General features: G+C 37.0%; 4 protein-coding genes across 9 annotated transcripts; all 4 read left to right on the forward strand.

Annotated features, from left to right (window-relative positions):
- The first annotated feature begins 1,784 nt into the window (after window positions 1–1,784).
- mlec (malectin) lies at window positions 1,785–9,466 on the forward strand. Its single transcript, XM_026244222.1, has 6 exons — window positions 1,785–2,171; window positions 2,867–3,071; window positions 4,561–4,739; window positions 4,881–5,057; window positions 6,261–6,318; window positions 6,435–9,466. Exons 2-6 carry the CDS (start codon window positions 2,870–2,872, stop codon window positions 6,674–6,676), a joined length of 858 nt encoding a protein of 285 aa, XP_026100007.1. The 5' UTR covers window positions 1,785–2,171; window positions 2,867–2,869; the 3' UTR covers window positions 6,677–9,466.
- A 307-nt stretch (window positions 9,467–9,773) lies between these two features.
- Window positions 9,774–14,945, forward strand: unc119b (unc-119 lipid binding chaperone B). The gene is made up of 5 exons (XM_026244228.1): window positions 9,774–10,268; window positions 10,661–10,774; window positions 11,274–11,382; window positions 11,689–11,861; window positions 12,338–14,945. The coding sequence occupies exons 1-5, from the start codon at window positions 9,866–9,868 to the stop codon at window positions 12,448–12,450; spliced, it is 912 nt and encodes a 303-aa protein (XP_026100013.1). The 5' UTR covers window positions 9,774–9,865; the 3' UTR covers window positions 12,451–14,945.
- A 221-nt stretch (window positions 14,946–15,166) lies between these two features.
- Window positions 15,167–19,514, forward strand: LOC113070780 (E3 ubiquitin-protein ligase TRIM4). Of its 5 annotated transcripts, XM_026244225.1 has the most exons (8): window positions 15,167–15,328; window positions 15,500–15,603; window positions 15,747–15,827; window positions 16,216–16,332; window positions 17,315–17,422; window positions 17,539–18,052; window positions 18,693–19,020; window positions 19,054–19,514. In XM_026244225.1, exons 2-8 carry the CDS (start codon window positions 15,572–15,574, stop codon window positions 19,236–19,238), a joined length of 1,365 nt encoding a protein of 454 aa, XP_026100010.1. In that variant the 5' UTR covers window positions 15,167–15,328; window positions 15,500–15,571; the 3' UTR covers window positions 19,239–19,514. The 5 variants fall into 5 exon arrangements, with proteins under 5 accessions (XP_026100010.1, XP_026100008.1, XP_026100009.1 ...); XM_026244223.1 differs by having other exon boundaries at window positions 15,168–15,328; window positions 18,693–19,514; XM_026244226.1 differs by adding an exon at window positions 16,569–16,663 and having other exon boundaries at window positions 15,170–15,603; window positions 18,693–19,514.
- Window positions 19,515–19,997: 483 nt separating this feature from the next.
- Window positions 19,998–22,103, forward strand: cunh12orf43 (chromosome unknown C12orf43 homolog). 2 transcript variants are annotated; one of them, XM_026244230.1, is made up of 7 exons: window positions 20,001–20,143; window positions 20,241–20,379; window positions 20,530–20,563; window positions 20,677–20,775; window positions 20,902–20,981; window positions 21,117–21,207; window positions 21,487–22,103. In XM_026244230.1, the coding sequence occupies exons 2-7, from the start codon at window positions 20,265–20,267 to the stop codon at window positions 21,818–21,820; spliced, it is 753 nt and encodes a 250-aa protein (XP_026100015.1). In that variant the 5' UTR covers window positions 20,001–20,143; window positions 20,241–20,264; the 3' UTR covers window positions 21,821–22,103. The 2 variants fall into 2 exon arrangements, with proteins under 2 accessions (XP_026100014.1, XP_026100015.1); XM_026244229.1 differs by having other exon boundaries at window positions 19,998–20,379; window positions 21,487–22,102.
- Window positions 22,104–23,912: the final 1,809 nt, after the last annotated feature.

The following is a 23,912-nucleotide window of genomic DNA, read 5'->3' on the forward strand; positions in this document are numbered from 1 at the left end:
CCAGATAATTTGTTATATGTCAAGCTCAGCTACCTAACTCCATTTGTTTTTACTCTATTATTGTCTAACAGTTGCCTGTTTCTATTCTAAAATCACAGTGCATGCATTAAAAAAAAATCAACCACTGTGCAAGATGAGACTTAAACGGAAACCAAATTAATTTTAATATATCACTGAATGGTTTATAAGTTTAGAAATGTTTGATTCACTATTTTTAGTTATCATGGCATACTAATTTCAAGAGCACAGTTTCATGCCACACAGGCTCTTTTGACTCAATGCAGAACATCGAGATATAACAAACATTCAAAACCTGACCACTATAAGTTTAAGAAATAGATTTATTCATTTGAATTGAGCCTCTTTATGTCTGTTTGTGTGACCGGTGTAAGAGACATCTTCTGTCTTAATTGTCATCTGACCAAATTCTTGCATGCCAAAAAGACCTTCCTATGTATTAAAGTGGTTTTAATACATTGCAGCAAAATAAAACTGTGTCAAGTAATAGCATCTATTTTTCATCCCCACGCCTGTGCATTACTCTATTAGTTCTTCCATTAGTTCATTACTCATAAAAACGTTTGCTTACACCTACTCTAAAGAAATGCTATTTATATGCATAAGGAGCAACAGTTTTACTGGTGTCTGTTCAGCTGTTCTCCAAATCATTCAGCAGCGAGCATCACTTTCCCAGCGGCTGGAACAGAATGTTCGTGTTGTCATAGCAACGGGCTTTTTCCTCCGGACCAAAACGGGACAGAATTTTCTCTTTCGGTGGTGCATACAGAGAGAGAGAGAGAAACAGACAGAGAGAGAGAGATTAAGAGAGAGAAAGAGAAAGAGACACACCCCGAGCACTAACGCCACCGTGTGGTAAAAACAGGCTATTGAGTTGGTTGTTGATTCTATATTAAAATATAAAATGCATTTCTGTTTTAATCTGAAATTTTAAACTTTCAGTCATTTTTTTCCCCAATATTTAATATCAATCACAAAAATCATTTAAGTGAAAGTTTGTCACATCAGGGTGTAAAAACTAGGCTTACTAGATCCATAAAAGAAGCCTATCTATATATATTATTTATTTATTTTTATTTTATTTTATTATGATTTTTTTTTGGTGGTGGTGGTGGGGGGGGGGGGGTTAATTTATAAAGAAATGGGTAATTACATTAATATAAGTAGCTGTTCAGAAAAAAAACTTGAATAAAACATTCTGCTAGGCAAACGTGGAACTTCCTGGATAATGTATTTCCATTTCATAATTTCACAAAATAAATAAAATAAAATAATTATGTTATTTTACACTCAATGCGTACATAATTGCCTAATTACATGTAAAATAAAGTGCGTTTTGCCTTTTTTTTGTTGTTTTTATTTTACAATGAATTATTATTAAACTAATAATAGAAATTATAATTAAGAAAATATGAATAAGATACTATAATATTTTATGTTTCTTAAATTTCTTTATGTTGGCAATTATTTAAAATAAAACCTAAATCTGTTACACGTTGTCTTCCTAATTCCGCCCACCTTTCGCTGAATATGCACCAACTACCAATAAGCTGAAGCCAGCTAATTTATATAAGGAAGTGAGTGAAAGTTGATACACTTGATTCGCTGCTTCTGGACACTTCCACCGATCGTGATTTGTCAGAGCTCGTCGGACTTCTCGAACCAATTCTTTTCACACGCAAATCAACAAGAAGGACCTGCATTTGGCCTTGCGTGATTGGCTAATCTTCGTATAGTCCCGCCCACTCCGGAACACGACTATCAAGATAGTTTGTCTCTCCGTACTGTCTGACTGCACACATACCCACAGCACTGACGCGGCCCTCCGGTCAGAAACTCCTGTGATTTCAGACGCACAAAACATCCGAACTGGGCAGTATACAATCGCAGAATAACTACACGGGGATCGTCTATGAAAGAGCGAGCACGCGCCGCACATAGTGGTGCAAATGTAAGGGAATATATCTGCAGACCACAGCTGCCACACTGATGACAGAGAGAGGGAAGTCAGTTAGCCAGCTAACCAGCCACAGCTAAACTCGACTACCAGACAGGTACATGTGCGGAGATCTGAACGGTTCAGCGATAGCCTGCACCTCGAACATCTGACCGGAGCCGGACGTCCTCTACAGAGAGTAACCGCAGACTGAACAGTAAGAGTGACACAAACACAGACTGATGCTGCTTTGGGCTGTTGACACATAAAACTCTGTTAACATAGGGCCATTCTAGACCCTAGGCTGTCTTTTTCAAATCGTCACGCTGTTCACTTTTCTCCACCTTAGGTTAGGTATTAATCCCGGGTATTCAGATCTCACACTATACATTTATATATCCTGCGTTAACCTTCTTATTTGCATATTCATGATGTCCGTTACGTTCTTTTCTTAATATCGGTCTGATTATCTGTCAGTTTCGCTACATACAAAAACCTAGAAATGCTAACCCAAATAATATAGAATACCACTGCATTTCTCGTCGTTATTTCACATGTTTCTAAAACTAAACCGCGCGTGAAAGTTTCTACAACTGTTCAAGGTGTTTGAATATTTAATGAGGTGAGCTGCGAGGCAGTTTGTGATTGGTTGTTTGTTGCTAAACGACGCGCGGTCACTTTCTAAGTCAATACATAGTACTACATCTCGCTGTTTACCAGGCTAACACAGGGTTAAAAGTAATGCTTACTCTATTGAAGCTTAACCCAGGGTTAAAATTACCCTTCACCCTGCGCTTGACACGGTGTTAATGCAAGTTGTATGTCCTAGTGTAAAGCTTACTGGCTTTTCAAGCGACTTCCTTGCGTAGCGCTTTTCTTAACTTCTTCGCTGTTCCTCTCGGACTGTTGCAGGCCATGAGGAGGGTGACACTGCACCGTGTTGCCCGGCTCGTCCTCGCAGCTCTGTGGCTGTTGGTGGACGAGTGTCGGGCTGAGACCGGGGCCCAGAGTCTGGCCGAGCGGGTCATCTGGGCTGTCAACGCCGGCGGGGACGCGCACACGGACGTGCACGGTATTCATTATAAAAAAGATCCACTGGAAGGAAAATTGGGCAAAGGTGAGTACTTGAGGACGTGACAGATTGAAGGAGAGGGTGTTATATTTCCTTCCTAGTCGTCTGCACCAAAAAAGATGGAATTTATATTTTAAGTAACCGTATTTGTGATGGTATTCTTATTTTTTAAAACCTTGTTGTATTGGCTTGCATTTTTTTTCTAAACAGTCAGTACAGTTCAGACTCAGAACAGTCCAAATCAGTATTTCTGCATTTTAAAAGGGATAATTCAACCAACCAAAAAAAAAAAAGATTTACATTTTTCTTGTGGAAGAGTGCCTAATTGTAATAAATGTATGTGTACTTCATATTGTAGAAGTATATTTAAAAACAAACTGTACTTGCAGATAATATATTATCAATAAAGTAAAAAGCCACTTAAGTGTACTCCAAGAGATTACTCAAAACACTTTAAAGTACATTTTTAAAATGTATATATTTGTGTAATTACAAATATTTTAAACACACACACAACTGATGACACTGATACATTCAAGTTTCAATAAAAATAACATTAAGGTATGTTTTAGTTACCATAAATGCTCGTCAGTACAGACATCTGTTCACTTAAATCATATTTCAGACAAAAAAATGGCACTAATTGCATTTAATATGAATTTTGACTATAATAGATTATAAATAACATTCAATGAAGTGTCCAAAAACAATTAATTTGGTTAACACTGAAGTGTATTGTTTTAAAGTATATTCTGTAATAAGTACTCTTTTTCTTAAATTATGCTAAATTGTACTTCTTTTCCACAAGGGTATTTCCAAACCTGTATGTCTTTCTTTCTTCAGCAGAACACAAAAGCAGATATTAAGCACAAACATAACACATTCAGTTTAATTAGATGAAAAAAAGATAAAAGTGAATGATGACTGAGGCATCTTTTGTGTTCCTCTGATTTAAAGAAAATCATGTAGATTTGGAAACTTGAGGAAGAATGTGGATGATGACTATTGTTATTTGAGTGAACTATCCTTGTAGGGATTAATAAATATTACAGGTATTTTGGTTGCACTGTACTTGTTTAATTACGGTATGATTTAATGTTATATTAAGAATGTTGATCATACTATATTTTGAAGAAAAGGCCTGGTTGTCAGCTCATCTGTCTCATTAGTCATTTTTTATTAGAGCTGTCGATAATATCAGGAAGTGTGTGTCACTTGAAATGTGATGACTGTCACTTCCTGAGTCAGATGAGAAATGCAGCATGCACATGTCAGGGCCTGTATAGTGCTTTCTAAAGCTCTGCAAAGACATCAAGCACCATGTGTTTTGTGTCATATTTCACATTATTGCATCAGTGTCGCCAGAAAACACCAGCATTATAAATGTGGTACTTAATTTTCCACTCAGATCTTTGTTGACTATAAATAGATATCAGAATGAAAATAAGGCAAAAATCTTGCTCTGGTTTGACATTTCCTCTGCATGTTTGAAGCACAAATGCCATGTCATTGTCATTTTTTTGCCCCCCTCCAGCATCAGACTACGGTCTCCGTCTGCCAATCCTGCGCTCCAGCCCGGAGGATCAGGTTCTTTACCAGACAGAGCGATACAACGAGGATACATTTGGTTATGAAATCCCTATAAGAGAAGAAGGAGACTACATACTGGTCATGAAATATGCTGAGGTTTACTTTGCTCAGTCTCAACAAAAGGTGTGAATTTTGCTCGCAGCAGCAGTGCGCACAGTCACTCTTAGTAGTCGATATTTGAACATGGAAATGTTCTCTATTTCATCGTTTGTCCTCATGACATCATCTCTTTCTCTCTTCTGCTTTCTTTTCTTGTCTTCTCAGGTTTTCGATGTACGCTTAAATGGCCACGTTGTGGTGAAGGATCTGGATATCTTTGACCGTGTGGGTCACAGCACGGCTCATGATGAAATAGTGCCATTCTCAATAAAAAGAGGAAAACTAAGTGTGCATGGTGAAGTTTCCACTTTTAATGGGAAACTCACCGTAGAGTTTGTTAAGGTAAGTGTTGCCCTGTTTTCCTAATCCCTTATACCTAAACATTTTAAAATGCTGTTCAAAAGTTTGATATGAAGGTTTTGAAGTCTTTAATATTACCAAGACTGCATTTATTTGGTCAAAAATACAGCAAGACCTCATATTGTGAGATATTACGCTTATAATTATAATTTTTTTTTTTGAATACATTGAATGTATTTTAAAATGTTATATATTCCTGTGATGGCAAAGCATAATTTTAAGCAGCCGTTATTACTTCAGTCTTCAGTGTCACATGATCCTTTAGAAATCATTTTAATATGCTGATTTGTTGCTCAAGAACCATTTCTGATTGTTATCAGTGTTGAAATCAGAATGCAATCTTTCCGCTTCAGCACTGTAAAATCCTTAAAAGGGGACATACCTCTTTGAGCAATAGCTATGCAGTCATCTTTTATTGAATAAAACAGAGAATAAGCAATTTAATAAGACTTACTGTTTGTTTTCCTTTTTGCTAAAGGAACATTCATTGAAAATTGTGATGCAGTTCTATAGTTACAGGCACTGAAGCTTAGTATTTCCAAGAATATGAATTCTGTCAAAATTAATTGTGGTCCCTTGTAGCATTTTTTTTTCAGTAGTGCAATTGAATTAATTATTTCAAAGCTGCTCCTTTTTTCTTAAGTAAACAGCAAACGTGTTTGGCTTGTGGGGTTTCCATCAGCGATTAGTCTGAGAGGAGCCGTGCACGTTGAGCATGACGGCAATCCAGAGGGTGGATGACATTAATGGATATGAGGCTGCAACATGCATTAGCTTGTCTGTCAGTCAACGGATAAAACATCTCATTCTTAAAATGAATCACTTTGACGCTTTTGCACCTGGCGATATGCATTGTTTTGACTTATCGTCCCAGAATTGTTTAGCAAATTCATGGGCTGCATGGTTTAACCACTAACTAAACAATATTATACAAATATTTAAAAAAATATTTCAAATGTAAAAAAAATATTTTATGAGGTTTTTTTTGAGGTTCGAAGCCAAAACCAATGGCTCTGAGAGCCACAAAATTGACCTCGAGCGTGCCTTAGCCTTTTATTCACTGTTAGAAACCCTGCAGGCTAGCCGCCGCACAGAATCCATTTGCATATTCTCTTCATGTTTTTGCATGCATTCATACACTGTAAGAGCAGTGAAACCTAATCTATCTATCTCTTGTGTCCACAGGGTTACTATGACAACCCCAAGATATGTGCACTATATGTGATGAAGGGCAAGCTAGAGGGTAAGAGGGGACCCCTGGGATTGGTTGGGTTGCATCCTCGATCAAGTCCAGTCCTGCTGTTTTTATTTAATTTTATTATTTTTTTTCCTACTAAAAGCCTTTGGTTTGTTTCTCAGATGTGCCCAAGCTGCAGCCACATCCCGGACTGGAAAAGAGAGAGGAAGAGGAGGAGGAAGAGGACGATGGAGAGGGAGGAGAGAGTGAAAAGAAGAGTGCCTCCACCTCTCCCAAGAATCCGGTTCGGTCTGGGCCACGCACCCCAAACCCGTACGCCGCTGACAACAGCAGCCTGATGTTCCCTATACTTGTGGCATTCGGGGTCTTCATCCCAACCCTCTTCTGCCTCTGCCGCCTGTGAGGGGAACAAGTGAACGAGAGGAGAAGCAGCGGACATCAGGCTGTGGAGGGGAGGGGGGACTGGGCCGCACAGCCGTGGGGACAGGCAGAAATATAGACTGACGCTACAACAGATAGAGAGAGCAAAAGGTGGGCGAGAGACATGCAGAAATTAGGAGGTTTCAGATATTGCTGGTTTTTGAAATTGGTGACCCGGAAAATTTTGAGCACGAGTTCATTTTATGTGTGTGTTTGTGCTTGTGCTTGTGCTTGTGTTCATACACGTTTAATACCAATCTTAGTTTGAGGAGATCCGAGCGGTTCTGATTGAATGCACTTACACACACATCTGTGGCAGGACTAACCACTTCACAAACCTGGTTAGTCCTGTCTAGCAGGAGATACTGAGGAGACACACCTAGATCACGTGTCCCAACTCATGGGAAGTTATTGGCTAGGTGTATATTTCTGATCAGCTGTGGCGTTGATCTGCTGATTTTCGGCCTCTAGTGGGAGGCAGAAATGGGACATGATTTTTCAGAACAAGTTTGACCGTTTGATCATTTGGTTAAAGCATCTAAATCTCAGTGGCAAATCATAAAGTGTTTTTGTTGTATTAAGTGATTTGAGACCTCGGTTTCTATTTACCTCACGTACACCCCCCCCCCCCCCCCTTACACTCATACAAGCTTCTTTCATTCCTTTCTTTGATTTAAAAAGCATCAATATTCAAATTTGCCTGTTGACCTGCTTTCTCGTTCTTTAATTTTCAGACCACAGCAACACTTCTTTGAACCTCTTAACTGCACAAGGGAGATATTAATTATTTTTTTCTCCATTTACTGGGACTTTTTAGGTCTGCGTGTGCTCTATATTTTTTTATATATATTTTGAAAAAGCATAATGGTTTTTGTTTAGGTGGTAACAAGAGTTAACAAAAAGGGTATTTAATACACTGGCCTTTGAGTCCCAGAAACAAGATTGTGTTGGACTGAAGTGTCAAATACACTTAATTTCTCCACTTTCATTGATGTATGATGTGTCTGGGATTGCATTATATTGGTTAATCTAAGTAATGGCATTTTAATTAACATTGTAAGGGCTCGATCACCTATTACTTGGTGTAGAGAAGGATAGTTGCTCAATCCGCATGCTCTTTCTCATGACATTTTGCCATGTTTCCTTTTGATTTAATCATACAGGCTGTTTTAAACAATACCACCAAAGATTCTTGGATTTGTGTCACACACACAATACCACCAGCATGCATGTGGTGGAAGAATGAAAGATACATGTCTGCCATATACTGTGAAGTGTGGATGCAAAAGAGTGAATTTTCTCAAGGTGGCAAATTTCAGTGCTGTCGTTTAGCTTGGACTTTTGTTATTGCATAAGTTGAGTGAACATTTGCATTCCACCTCATCCATCTTTTTCTCTGAATGTTCTGTAACTGTTATGCTATTTGTTGTCTGTGTATTTTCCTCTCTTTCCTTTCTTTTCCTCTTCATTTGCTCTTTGAATTGCTACTTTATTTCATTCCAGAAAGCCTGCCTTAAAATGTGATCTAGTGTGCTATCAAGAGACCACCTCTCACACTGATGAAACATCAGACCACAATCGAGTATTCATGCCGCTGTGCTGTCTGACGTGTGAGTGCTGCAGGTCCGTTTGTCCCCGTCTCTGTGAACTTATTTTGGCCTTTACCTTCTCAAGGGAGTAAGATGATAGGGCAGGTTTTGCCTTTCTTTTTTCTTTTCTAATAGAAAACAATCATAAAAACATTGAGGCACCTTTTTCATTTATCAGAGTTGCAGAAAGTTGATTGCTTATTGTCGCCAAAGTTGTTTTCTTTTACACGGTGCATGTGTATATAAGGTACTTGGTTTGTTGTGCCATACGGTTATTTCTCTCTTCAGAATATTGTTCTTTTTTGTGTGTGTGTGTAATTGCTATTGTTATTGGGGTGGCTGGGTTTCTTAATTTCTTGCCTAGTGGAGGAGTGGCCTTGAAAATGGCTTTGGTTGTGGATGTGGTCTAGAAAAGATAGTGATTTGATTTGCAGCCACATTGACCATTTGGCAGAAAGAGCTTGGAGTGTTTTGAGTTTAGTTAATTTACAGTTGGGGTTTAATGTTGTGTAATTTAAGCAAAAGGAAATGGAAATGGGTTGAATCTTAAAAATAATGAAAGACTTTATTTTCCAGAACTAATTGTTTTATTTCCTCAGGATCTTTTGAATGATTTTTTTATGAGTGTGAATTGATTGCACTGCCCGGTGTTGTTTTAAAAGCATTTAGCTTGTGTGATTATTATTTTTTTCTTTCTTTTTGTTATGCCTTGTGTAATTTTGATTCCTTGTTGCCTTAAATTGAAATACATCCCTCATGTGCTTTATCATTTTGTGCTCTCTAATCTTTTTCACCGTATACTTTGATTCATTGCATGATTGAGTTTTTTCATTGTTTTGTCATCTGAAAAACAGTTGTTTAGTTTGTCCAGCACAAATGCACAACTTTTGGACAATAGCCAAAGACCACATGGAGGCCTTTCATCGTGTCCTCCTTCATAAAGAGCTCATGTGTATTGCTCCATGCCACAGAAACTGCTGCATTTACGAGGGATGTAGTTTCTCTGTTAGTGTTAGTCGTGTTCAGCTACCTGTCCCCTCCTCCCTCAGAACTGAAGAGATCTTGGGAATTGGTGAAACAGAATTGGAACGGTTCGCACCCACACTGTCTTTAATGAAGGTCTCTGAAGTGGGAACTGCAAATTGATGCTGTTTCTTTTTAATAAATGTGCTATTTTATCTAAATGGCTTTGAGGGTATTTTTAATGAGCTCTTTTTCATGGTTTCATTTAGAGGATTTTTATCAATCATTTAGGTTAAGATCATTGATTTATAATTATTATAAAATAATATATTAATGAATGAGTGAAAACGAAATTAATCAGCAAATATATATTAGTGTAGCTTGTGTGTGAGAGAAAGTGTATTAATATAACAATTTATCAACAAAAAAGTAAAGCTAAAATAAGAAAAATAAAGAATTGGTGTAATTTGTTTATTTAAATATAAAAAATAAGAGGGGACTCAAATATAACACGTAATTAAATTGGGAGAAGTGTAAAGTAACGTAACTAAAGTAAAACTAAGTAACGTTAGCTAAAAGTAAACTGACCTAAGCTAATGGGGAGATTTTTGTAAACCGAGATGATGGTAACCATAGCAACTTTCGAGCGCGTTCAGCCAATCGGATCGCAGTTCTGTCGGCGTAGGTTCTCCATAGTGACGCGCTACGCCATCTTGCATACAGCGAGCGTCGAGCACAACAGAGACGCAGTTCGCGCTTCGTCGCTAAACAAAGTTACCCAGTTAAATTTCGGAGAGATGAACAGCCAGAGATCCCGCACCGAAACGGCAGCCACCGCGGTTAACGGCTCGGATTCGACGGCGGCTGCTCCTCGAGACCGCAAAACCGGAGTCAATGTCCTGAAAAGGCTGAAATCGCGACGGAATCAAGTGGAGCGGCGGCCTGTAACGGAGGAAGAGCTGCGGGCGCTGGAGAGAGACATCACCACGGATGAAGTGTTGGGACTCCGTGCTATCACTCGCGGTAAGAGCTCCGAGACTCCTCTCTGATAACATTAACGTTAACGTTACCTGCTTCATCTCACAACTCACAACAGCTTGCAACGTGCATGCATTATGATATACAGCATCCGTCCAATGATTTCAGGTGTTTGTTATAGTAACAGGCCCAATCCATGCAACACATTATAGAGTTTCCAGAAGGCACTTTGCCGTCATGTTTATTTTTAACATAGCATATTAAGCATTTTGTGTCATGCTTCAGGTTTAGCATTATAAGAGTATTGCTACATAGCTTTCTCAGTGAATAGATTGCATGTGTTTGCTCTAATCCAGTCTCAATTTACCAGTATATACTATGTTCCTCCCTATGTTCCTAAAATTTAAGTAACGTAACATGATATTTTCCCTCCACAGACTATCTGTGTAAACCAGAGGACAACATCTACAGCATCGACTTCACACGGTTTAAGATCAGAGACCTGGAGACAGGGACAGTCCTTTTCGAGATTGCCAAACCTCCTCACTGTGGTATGTTTCCTGTCATTGTCTTCAAGTTAAACTAGTAAATGGAGTCACGCAATAGTTCTCCTATCATGACTGACTTTATTTCCTTTTAACATATGAAGTGTAATCTTGAAGACCACCCATTCCAATAAAATCACCAAGTTGTGTAATGAAAATTCAACCTATTTTGTAAATGCATGTTATAGGTCTTATTGTGAACCATTTATCCATGTATGTTTAACTTGTAATTATTTATCACAATATTAATCTTCTATGCTGATGTAAAGAAATGATTGGATAAGTTCAGCATACATTGCAACTTTAAGTGCATCAAATCTATTTAGTTTCCCTACTGTCATGGAATTTTTGAATGCAATGAAAGTTTATATATATATATATATATATATATATATATATATATATATATATATATATATATTTATATTTATATTTAAATGGTTTTAGTTAAGGACAGTAACCCTGGCCCAGGCCCTTACATTCGATCTCAAACTTTTGCATTCAGATCTTGATGAGGAGGATGAGGAAAACGGAGAGGTTGACACCAGTGCGGGGCGCTTCGTCCGTTACCAGTTCACACCTGCGTTCCTTAAGTTACGCACAGTTGGAGCCACGTAAGTCTCTCTATTAAGCATGGCCTTGTGCATTCTGCTGTTTAAACAATCCCTGGTGGGTCTGAAATTGTTTGTCCAGCTCTCATGTTTTGAAACAAAGGAGCTTGTGTCATCTGCTGCAACACTTGAGCAATGTTATTAGCCAAATCCCACAGAAATCATAAATCATGATTTAGCCTCAGTAATTCCTTCAGTTTTGCTGTAAACATGAGCAACAAGACCAACTGATCTGAATGTGCTTTTATTGCATGATTTGGTCGTGTACTGCTAGGGTAACGTGTCTTTTCTCCTATCTCACTCTCTCAGTGTGGAGTTCACAGTTGGCGATCGACCTGTTACCAACTTCAGAATGATTGAGAGACATTATTTTCAAGATCGCCTCCTGAAGAGTTTCGACTTTGACTTTGGCTTCTGTATCCCGAACAGCCGGAACACGTGTGAACACATTTATGAGTTTCCTCAGCTCCCAGATGACCTCAGTGAGTGTTACTGGTTACTAGTTGAATTAACTATTTAGCCCTTTAATGAATAAAACAGTCCTTTATGCTTTTAAACCAAACATGCTTTTTTTTTTTTTATTGTTTTAACTTTAATTTATTTCATTTTATTACTGTATTTTCCGCACTATAAGGCGCACCTTATATGACCCTGAATGACCTATTTTAGAACTGTTTTCATAGGGCGCACCAGATTATAAGGCACATAGAATAGAAGAGACTGCAATCAAACGTTTGACTTGGTTTGGGTTATGCATTCACTAGATGGAGCTGTGCTAAAGGTGTACCACATTGACCTTACTCTTTCTGACATCTCCCTCCTCCTGTCAGGCTTGTATCAAATTTCAGAGCTCACTCTCTTAGCAGTGCTCCGATAGAGATGAGTGCATTACATGTCTGTGTTCATTTGTTAAAATGTCATGTAACACTGTGCTGTGGCGTTTCTTTGTCTCCTGCAGTTCGTCTGATGATTGAGCACCCGTATGAGACCAGATCAGACAGTTTCTACTTTGTGGACAACAAACTCATCATGCACAACAAGGCAGACTACGCTTACAACGGGGGCCAGTAGTGCCTCTTCAACAGGAAACCTGACGATTGTTTGTTGGAGTGACCGTGTGGAATACAAATGCAGGACCACAGCTCACTAGCAGCTACACATGGTGTTGTCATCAGCATTACGATCTGGCACAATCGACCCACCCAACTGGAAATGACCTTCCCTCAGAGAAGTTCCTGCATTCCACAGACTTCACGCACTCCTTGTGGGTTAGGCCATAAAAAAGCAGAGGCTTTCTCCTCCGCCACACTCGACTAGCCGGAACTGAAGAATAGTCCGGTTTTCCTGCTTCAGGACAGGTTTTTGTTTTGTAACACTTTTGTTGTCTTACTTCCTGCACCCACCACCTTTTGTGAGATTTTTTTTTTAAGCTCTGAAGTTTTGTTAACAAACTAAATTTTGATTATCTGAATAGGGTCTTTCTAAATGTGCTAAAATGAAGCAATGCTGCCACATATATCTTGGGTTATTAAACAAAAAGAGGAGTTTTCCACAGATTAGATTTGTACTTATTGATGATTATTTTAGTGATAGAACGGATACTGCGGTATATTTTTGAGATAGTTTCGTTTATCAGAGCAAACACTATTACAACACTCTCGGACATTTGATCAGGGTATGTTGAGTTAAAGAGGATGTGATCTGTTTATGTGTGTGTGTGTGTGTGTGTGTGTGTGTGACCCTAAAACAGTTGCAGTATTTTTTATTTTTTTTTAAACTACACACCTGTTCAATATTTTGGATTCAGTAATATTTTTATGTTTTTGGAAGAAGTCTTTTATATTCACCAAGCTGCATTTATTTGATCAAAATACAGTAAAAACAGTAATTTTGTAAATGAATATCATTACAATTTAAAATAACTGATTACTATTTTAATATATTTAAAAATGTAAGTTATTCCTGTGATGTTAAGCAGAATTTCTTATTAAAAAACATACTGACCCCAAAATTTTTAACCCTAAACTCACCTCATGGAGAGAACCAAGAATGTGGCCACTTATTAATAAGTAATTGCATTTTGTAGTGTAATTTTTTTTTTTCCCCCGAGTTATTTTTTTTTGTTTCACTGTTTTATGTCAAGTCTTTATCTGACAAAAGAACAAGTGGAGTTTTTGTAGGTGTATAGTGTCAGTCCTGTAGGAGTCTGGATTGGATATGACCGTACACACTGTGGGGTTCACAGGGCATCTGTCTTTCTCATGTACGAGGCCTTTCGATGTCAGACTCAGCTGTGCATACAGAAACCCTGTTTTCACTCGTGTCACACACAGAGAGGGTTGGGATTCTCAACATGGTGTCTTTGTGCACCTTTCAAGCTGTTTAGCCTCTATCAGAGCTTTGATGTTTACCTTTGATCTAATCCAAGCGGTTTTGAGATGAGAAACAAAAACCGAAAAGGCATTTAGAGCCCATTAGAGACCTCTGACTTTGCATATTTAATCAATATTAAATTGATTTGATTAGCTTCTGATCAAAGCAAATCATGTTACAGTTGCAAAACACCCATGGTAATTCATTCAGAGTCAGTCCTCAACTCAATCCATTCACACACAAGTCAGTTCTCAGCTGGACGGCGATTTGCATATATTCTCAAGTGTCCTTAAGAAAGAAAATCTGTAATATGAGGCTAAAGGACCAATGTTTGTGAAGTATTTGTGGTTGCATATCTGTCTAATGCCTAACTTGTGCTGTTTACATAGGCACGTGCACCATCTGTGTTGACATGCTGTGTTTTTGATTCCTATATCAGCTTTACTACAAACTGCACACAAGATAAAATATTTGGTTTTATTCCTATTAATTCTCCTCCCTTTTCAGTCTCAATTTATGTTTAATCCCTAACTGAGAGACGTAATAGTGTCTTTATATATATATTTATATATATAAACATTTTGTTTTTTTAACACAAGGATGTGATCTTCTATATCATGCACACTAGTGTGTGGATTTAATCATTGCAGTTACTTTAGGAATGCTGTTCATATATTACATGTGTCATGTATTATGTCAAGTAGAATACATTGGTCTTTTTATTTAGATATTTGTTATGTAAATTTGTTTTCCATGTAATGAAGCCTGTATCAGGACTCTAAAATGAAAGATTTCATAATATGACATTCTTTAACGCATCATTCTACAAAAATGTCTTGTTTGTACATTATGTAGAGATAACAAGGACCACTAAAGTGAATAATAGGTACATTACACCTTAACGAAACACTTTCATTAACGACAAGCATGAGTAATACTTCTGTCTTTAAGATTGTTTACATTAAATATTAGTCAAAAAATAATTCTCATTTAATTTTTTTGGCCCTTGAAGCTCAGTTGTATATTGTATATTGTGTGTGTACAGTTGCATCGAAGACAAGTGTGCCCAGCTTCACTTTCTTATTCAGAATTGTAGGAACAGTGTATTATAATGTATAAAATAGGAATTCTGTTAAAATGTGTCAAGAGGAATTTGTTTAGGGAGATAAATAAAATTCATTTTATGAACGAAATCTGTTTTATTCTGAACTCTGCAGCACGATCCAATATTGTACCACAAGGTGGCAGCCAGCAAATGATTTTAGATTTTCAAATATTTTCATTGTTTATTTGGATTAATATGTCACGTTTTGTACAGCCCTAATAGGAGAATGTTTTCAAAAGTACAATATACTTTTAAATTATTGTCCATTATGCCAAGATACATGTATTTATTTGGGAAGTTTGATAGTTGATCATAGTGGTAAGGCAGATTTCGGTTGGATGCCATGCTGGAAAACCTTTGCTCACAACAAATATTTAAACATCACGTGCTTCTCCTAAATTTGATCGGAAGTGGGGATCAGCAATGATATCGAAATCAGATAGGCCTATGCAAGACTGAACATTTCTTATTGTAAGTATACTGATTCACATAAACATTTTGAGAAGTGTTTCAGTTCCTTTTTCACTCCTGTTCCCACATTTCTTTGCTTAATTTTACAGTTTATGAAATGAAAACCACTAAGTTTCGATTTGTTCCTATCGTCAATAATAGATGAGTTAACATTACTTTGTTGTTTTGCAGTCAAACAACATCCTTTCGTGTTTGCGAGCTTGTCTTTCTCATAGGTCTCAGATGTTTGCCTGCCCGTAGAACATGAGTCTTAAAAAAACGCGTGATTTTAAAAGGTGCGTAAAGTTCACTATTTTTCAATATGCATTCCAGTTTTAAAACTAAGAATCTTGAATTGTTTTGTTAATATTTAGTTAATTTATTATTGTCAAAAGAAATGTTAACTGATTTTAAATCGTGCTGTAATGTTGATTTCAAGCCATTCCAAACGAAGGAGATCAGAGTCTAAAAGCACTGCCAATAACCTTGCAGAACTACCAAGTGAACGCCAAAACAAAAGGTAAACAACCCGTATTTCCATTTATGCTTAAGGAATAATACCCATTTTATAGTTACTATAAATAAAATCTTGTTTATGCCAAACAACCATTTCTGGCACCAAGCTATCTCATTTAACAATAACATCTTAGGGAAGTGGGAATTTAGCTAGGGGCAACATTGGTGCCTATCAGCATGTGTCATGTTTGCTGAAAGCAAAACATTTAAATTCATATTACAACTTATTCAGATATGAACGTTTATTTGCACAGGTCTGTTTGACCACCCCTCTCTCTCGGATATGTGCCATGTTGCTGATAAAGCAAAACATTTGAATTAATATTACAACTTGTTCAAATATGAACGTTTATTTGCACAGTTCTGTATGACCTGACCGTCTCTCTCTTTAGTCCAAAGTCAAAGAGAGCAGCTTCTCCAACCCCCAGCTATCTGTCAATGAGGACGGACTGGTCAATGGATCCACCAGGCAACTTCAAAGGTGGAGAGACATTTCCTTTGCATTCAAGGTGAATTTTACTATGTAGTCTTATATATACTATAACTTACTATATATATATATATATATATATATATATATATATATATATATATATATATATATATATATATAAACAATAATCTGATATCATCATTTTAAAGCAATGAATGAAAATATGTCTTTATAAGACAAAGCAGTACCATTTTCAAACCTTCCCTTACACAAACACTTACATACTCCAAAACTGTTTTAAAAAATTCACAGGATTAAGAGAAAAAGAGAGACATCACAAGTCACCAGTTATATCTCCCTGAAACACGACAACCCAATGAACGATTCAAGAGACAACGCATGCTAAGGTCAGGGAAAATGTTCACTGTCCTATTGGTGCATTCAAGTCCTCCTGCCGAGAAGTACATATTTACAATTTAGGTAAATTACGAAGTCATGTGCATTCAAATCACTTTGGTTGGAGCAAGATGCTGATATACCTTTTCTACATTCATCAAGATTTGTGAGCTCCTCATCTACAAAAACGATTGGTGTGTTTTGGGTGCTTCTTTATGTTTTTCTGTTGAATCGTTATACATTCAATGGCATTTTGGTAACTTCGTTTTATTTTAAATGATAAAATAAGCATTAATTTGAACAAATTTACTATTAATACAGACACAGAAAATGTGTAGTTTCTAACTAAAGTCCCCTTTACACAGTAGAGATTGTTTTAAATCAACTTAACAGTATTAAACAGGAAAGTATCAATTCAAACTTCCCAAATATTCTGCTGGAAAGCAGTTCTAAAAATAAAATAGTGTCATTGTTAAGCTCCACTCAGTTTTGTGTTGGTTCACGTTAGATCAATAAAGTGAATTCATTATAAAACTAATTTAATTCAACTGTAAGTAGCTCTATTTAGCTTGAGCTGGTTCAATAACATACATGTGCTTTCGACTCATCAGTACGATCTCTCTAACATAGAGAAATAAGAGCATGACATTGTTTCCTCACAGAGTCAGAGCAGCTTCTCCTACATCCACCTGTATGTCTTTGAACACAGACTGGTCAATGGATCCACCAACCAACTTCAGAGCCGCGGAAACTTTGCCACTGGGTCCAAGGTGAAATTATTCTTACTTATAAGTATTTAATAATGTAAAAATGTTTAAAACTTAGCATGAAGTAATGTGAGAGTAAAGTTTTATTTATGGAATGACTTTAATTTTGTGACTTCCAGACTGCTGACAGAGCATCACTTTAGATGCCCATTGTGCACATCGATTTTGAAGGATCCAGTGTCCACCTCATGTGGACACAATTACTGCAGAGGTTGTATTAATGAATTCTGGGACAGTTGTGCAGGATATTATGTCTGTCCACAATGTGGTAATCCATCAGAAACACGGCCGGTGCTGAACACAAATGCAGCTCTGGCTGAGGTGGTTAAAAACCTGCAGCAAGCAGGCTTCAGTCCGGCACTTCCACCACAATCCTACGCCAGAGCGGAAGACGTGGCCTGTGATTTCTGCACTGAGCGCAGACTGAAAGCTGTGAAGTGTTGTTTAACCTGTGACGTGTCCCTCTGTGAGACTCACATCAAGCAGCATTACACAATACCAGCACTACAGAAACACACACTGTCAGACGTGAAGACGAGACCCTCACAGCAGTGCCAGAACACAGACAACAGCTTCAGAAGCATTAGCTCTGGACAACAGGATCACACCGATAAAACTGTTGACATTATAAAGGTTTGGTATCCTAATGAAATTCTGTATTAAAAGATTTTTTTTTCTTTTATGTTGTAGAATGAAGTGTTTTGCCCATCAAGGCTGCATTTATTTTTAAATATAGTTGGAACAGTAATATTGTCAAATATAATTACGATTTAAAATAAGTATATTTTTTATATGTATTAATTCCTGAATTTTCAGCAGCCATTATTCCTGTCAGAAAAGATACTAATATGCTGATTTCTTTATCATGATATTTTTTTTCCCAGGATGTTTTAGATGAATAGAAATTCAAAAGAACAGCATTTATTTGAAAAATTAATATTTTTGTAACACTATAAATGTCTTTACTTTTACCAAGATAATTGATCCTTGCTTATAAAATTATTCATTTTTAATGGAATTACTGTATCACAATTTCCACAAAAATATGTTTGAAAAAAAAAAAAATCTAAATTGTTAATAAAAAGAAAAATATCTTGAGCACCAAATCAGCATAATAGAATAAACTCTGAAGAAAACACGTAATTTTAAATTGTAATAATATTTCACAATATTCCTGTTTTGATCTTATGCATTCCAAATATTTGAACAGTAGTGTATGTGTCTATATGCTGTATATTTTATCAGCTTGCTTGTTGTATTTTCTCCTTTGTAGGAGATGGCAGTCAGGAGCATCTTTGAAAGTGTTTTGAAACCCGCCAAGCTTCAGACACAACCAAAAAGACCTGCAAAACCTAAAACAAGAGATAATAAAGAGGTTCGAAATCTTGCACGTATGTGCTCCACACTGAAGCAAGAAGTTTCAGGGCTTAAAAAACGACTCTCAAAGAGAAAGAATACAAAGAAAGAGAAATGTTATGAAGAGGAAGAGGATGAGGACTGCAGTGAGAAAGATTCAGATGAAAGTAGTGATGATGAAGGGGACAGTGATAGTTCTGATGAGGGGGAAGATGGCTCCGAAAATAGTTCTGATGAAGAGGAAGATGGCTCTGAAAATAGTTCTGATGAAGAGGAAGATGGCTCTGAAAATAGTTCTGATGAAGAGGAAGATGGCTCTGATGAGGAGGACGGGGAAGAAGATAGTCGAGATGATGAGGAAGACAACTCTGCATGCAGTGATGAGGGGTCTGATGACAAGTATTCTGAAGGCTACAATGATCACGGTTCTGATGAATACAACAGTGAGGATGATGACTACTGATATGAAACATGATAACCTGATTTATAATAGGCTATTATAAAAATATAGACAATATTATGTGCCTTCCAGTAGCCTACTGAATTACAAATGTTCAGTTATATGCATGCAGTGCATCCCAACTTTGTGTATTACTTGCTTTTGTTTTGGTTTTACCATCACAGTTCTGTGACATTTGAAAATGAAATGTAAAACTGTGGAACACACATGCGCATTTTGTATTTACAGTGTAGTTTTTCATTGTACTTCCAAACTGGCAGAAAAAAAAAAAAAAAAAGATAAAAAAAAAAAAACATGGCCAGAATGTTTGATTTGTTTAAATTAATAAATAAAAAATAAAAACAATTTGTAAAGTTATTAAAGTGATTAGTGCTTATTTAAAGAAGTGTTTGTTTTAAGACTTTTGTAGTAAACTAGAAAATAAAATCCTTTTTTTAATGCTTGAAATAAAAATGTTAACTGGAATAATAATAAAAAAAAATAATAATAATTTTATTTCAGCTACAGTTGCCGAGCAACATTTCTCATTTTAATTAAGTTCAACTTGATGTAGCCTTAAAAAATAACTAATAAAACTAAAGTAAAAAATAATAATAATAATAATAGAGTAAAACTTTAAAGTAAAAAATAAATGAAATAAAAATGTAAACTAATTAAAACTATTATTAAAAAAGAACACAGGTTCGCTAGGTTTCCTCGTGTGGAGCTGCAGCTCCGGGACTGTAGGGGGCGGTAAATCACCGAATGCTCTCAGCTACAGCGCGGGAGCGTGAAAAACATGTGGAGCTCGCTGTGCGCTGGTGAAGCGCTCCTGTATTTGCTTGCGTTTCTCTAAAGCGACCTGTTTGTATTTTAACAGACTGACAGTTGCTTTTTGTTGTAGTTGCTGGGACTGTGTGCAGCTCATTGTCAGTCAATCTAAAACAACTTCATTCTTAATATCTACACATGCCTTAACTTCAGTGTCATTGTTACGAACAACTTCTCTTTTATTTGTATACCAAGAACACAAGCCTCCCTCCCCAGGGAATGTCTGAAAGCAGCAGTGAAGATGAAAACTCTGACAGACTGAAAGAAGCGGTGTGGAGCTTTCTTCCACAGGATGGTAAGATAAGTGGAAACGGCGGAGCTTCTTGTCCTTCCTGTAAGTAGCTATTCAGAATGTTCTTAATTAGCGGATGGTGTTACTTTACTAATCAATACAGTAATACAAATCAATTAAATATTAATAAAAATAAGTTGCTGTTTATCCGGGTCACCTCAGGTCTTACTCAGTGCTGATTTTGCCTCACAGATGGAGACACCAGCAGAAGCAGACGAAGTCAGAGGTGAGCTGACCATAACAATTCACCTTTTTTCATGCCAGTATGAACATTCCCTCATTGTATTTTAAGACTAGATTGTTGTTTTGTGATAAATTCGGGTTAAATTTGTCACACAGAACTGATGTTTCAAAGCATGAACATGATGGGAATGAGCTCGGGACAACACCTGAATTTCAGTCCCATGTGGCAAAAAAGTTAGGAGCCTTTTTGGACGGGTGAGACACGATGAGTGTTATTCCTGCTGTTGTGACTACTTCAAGAACTGTTATCTTTGAGTGCCTTTGTGTCAGTCAGTACAGTTTCTTTACCTCACTCTCTTTTACAAATGCACTCAACTTTAGGTGTATTTCAGAAGTTTTTTCTGAGACTGTTGAGTCAAAACCTGTTCAGTCCAAAAACAGAGATGAAGAGGATCAAGAAAGTAAGTAAACTGACATCTGCTTTCATGAAAACATGAACATCTGACAGATGTACACTAATATAGATAATATCCACAGCTGCAGCTATATTAAATCCAGATATTCAGCTAACGCATGTTTCCTGTCGTTTTCTGAAGGTTTCCGTCTCTTCTCCACGTCCAGTCCTGGAAATTGGATGGAGGAACCACTTCCTCCACCTCCTAAAAGGAGACCAATTCCCAGCTCTAGGTGAGTCTGACTCCTGCTTATGATACACACACCCTTCAAGGGTGACTCTCACAAAAACATGCATCAGGAAGAAAAGAGTACATTTTTGATTAAATAAATTACTTTTTAAATCATTTGCATGCATGCATGTTTTCATGAGATTCACCCTAAAATAATATTTGGATAGAAGGATGGATGGATAAAATGAAATTCTATTTTTGTATATTCTGTATGTGTATATATATGTATGCTTGTGTGTATATTATTGATAATCTGCATTAAGCTTCTCACTTTCTACAGTGACAGTGACAGTGAGATGGAAATGAGGTTTAGAGAAGCCGCTGTGTCTGTGTCAGACATCCTCTCCTCTGCAGCCCAACATCTTACAGAGAAAACTGAGGAGAAAAGTACAACCAAAGAGTCAGCAGAGGAAAGCACAGTCACTAAAAAGAAGAAGAAGAAAAAAAGAAAAGCATCCACAGAGAGAAGTGAGGAGAACATTACCCATGTATCAGAGAAACAATTTAATGGAGAGGGATCAGAAGAGCAAACAACTGTGGTGGAAAATTTGACAAAGAAAAAAAAGAAGAAAAAGATGAAGCTGGAGGTGGGCAGAAAGGACTGTCATGAATGAAAGGCTTTAATTAAAAGTAAAAGACCTCAGTCATGGTAGCACCTTATTTAATTAGGACTGGAATGAAAATGAGACTGTGAGTGATAGAAGCTGTTCAGCTGATGAAACGTCTTTCTGAAACAGAAAATTCAATAAACAAATTCCATAAAACAGTTTTAAAAGTTTTTGAGAGTTGTTGAAATTATGTGATCTAGGATCTTTTTACATTCTTGTTTTCATCTGTGTAAAATTCAATATGTTGACTGACTTGATTAAGGTCTATAATACTATAGATCTTGTTCTTGATGTTTGTATAGTTTTTTTTAATGACATTTATTGTGAACTAACAGTTGACTGCAAAATTTTGAGAAAGATCTGAATTTGCAAGAAACAGGTTTTAAAGCTATAAATCCCCCCCAAACATCAATAAACTATGTTTATTATATACATGCTAATGTTCACATAAGATTGTTTTACGGAGCATTATTTAAAGTTTTATTATTATTATTTATTTATTTTGCTCTCCAATGCATTTTTAAAAAGTCAGTTATCTTATATGCACAAGCTCTGAGGGGTATTTCCATCAATAGTTGCGTTTATGCCTTTATGCAGCAGAGACCATCTGTTGGGATGTAAGGGTTTATATCTCCAGGTGAAGAGAGCAGGAGAGAAGGATGGGGGTCACTCGTCTAGGTCTGAAGGTAGAGGTCCAAACAGCCAGAAAACACTGGAAATGTAGTTAAAAGAGAATAAGAGATGGTAAATGGTTTTAAACCTGTTGTAGCTGTTATGGACTACACAGCATTTTTATATTATTTTTTTAATAAAAGTTTAAATGATTATTGTTTTAAATTATCGTCCCTGGATCAGTACAATACTCTTGTAATAAAGTAGCGGTGGTAGCAGACATATTTTGAGTATCAGTTCTCGTTGAAAAGAAGCGATCTAATCCTGTTTACATGAAATAAGCCTGCTCCCGAGCAGGTTTAAGCTAACGGACCTGTTGCTATGACAGCAGCTCCGGGATGAGCTTCGAAGAACCAAACGATCCAAGATCACGCCAAATCGTCAACATTCAAATCCAGCTAATTGAGTTAGCGATGTACGAAGAACGGGCCCCTGAGCAGACATTTGTCCATTGCCTGGGTATCAAATAAAATATGTTTCTCTGTCTGTCTGAATTTACTTGTGCAGAGACAACTGTCACACACAGTTCATTCATTATTCATAAATTGTTTGGAAAGTGACAGTAGGAACAACAAAAGTGAGACTGTGTTGAGTGTAGTTCTGTGCATGGTGAAGGGAGTGTAATAACGCAAATTGCAACAGAAAAGTGTGGGGTGGGAAAGGTTAAGAATTGTTTCTGGTGTGTTTTGTGCATTAAACTGTTACTAGTTTTAGTGCAGTGTTGTGCTTATGGGACTATGGATTTAGAGGAACAAACTGAACTGCAACACTGTAGTTTGGGGTGGGTGAAGGAAGGACCACATATTCTTTTTATTGAAGAACAGAATTTGTTCAAGTGTGTTGGGGCTTAGACAATTCCTCCTTTTCGACAGAACCTCTCCAGCCTTGGAAAAGATCCTTTCGCATGGAACAAAGGATGCGGGGGAACATAAAAATGTCAGTGCCAGCTGGTATATATGAGGATACAGATGTTTATATTGAGCCCAATATACTAGTGGATCCTCAGATCTTGTGAGTTAAATATTGTTTTGATTGATAAAGATTGTTAGTAGTCAGTGCTCGATAATGCCTGAGCATGGAGGAGGTGTTATTGTTGTATGTCAGCTCCTTTAGGCACAGCAAGCATTTCACCTAGAAACATAAATGAATAGACATTAAATATAATACAGCCTTATAGTGAGTATTATTATTAGACCAAGACAGTAAAACAATAATAATACACATACCTTATTATGACCATTTCAAACCATTTAAAAAAAAAGAGGGGAGGATTACCTCTTTCTTGCTGGCTCCATTACTACAACTGATTCATCTACTCCTGACAATACCCACAAGGTGGCGTGAGTTTCGTACCCCCTTTACCCGGAACCGACACTCCACACAAACCGAGGCCTCGTTTGTCATCAGTCACGTGATTTCCATGTCA

The sequence above is a fragment of the Carassius auratus genome, unplaced genomic scaffold (assembly GCF_003368295.1).
Source record: "Carassius auratus strain Wakin unplaced genomic scaffold, ASM336829v1 scaf_tig00005214, whole genome shotgun sequence".
NCBI lineage: Eukaryota > Metazoa > Chordata > Actinopteri > Cypriniformes > Cyprinidae > Carassius > Carassius auratus.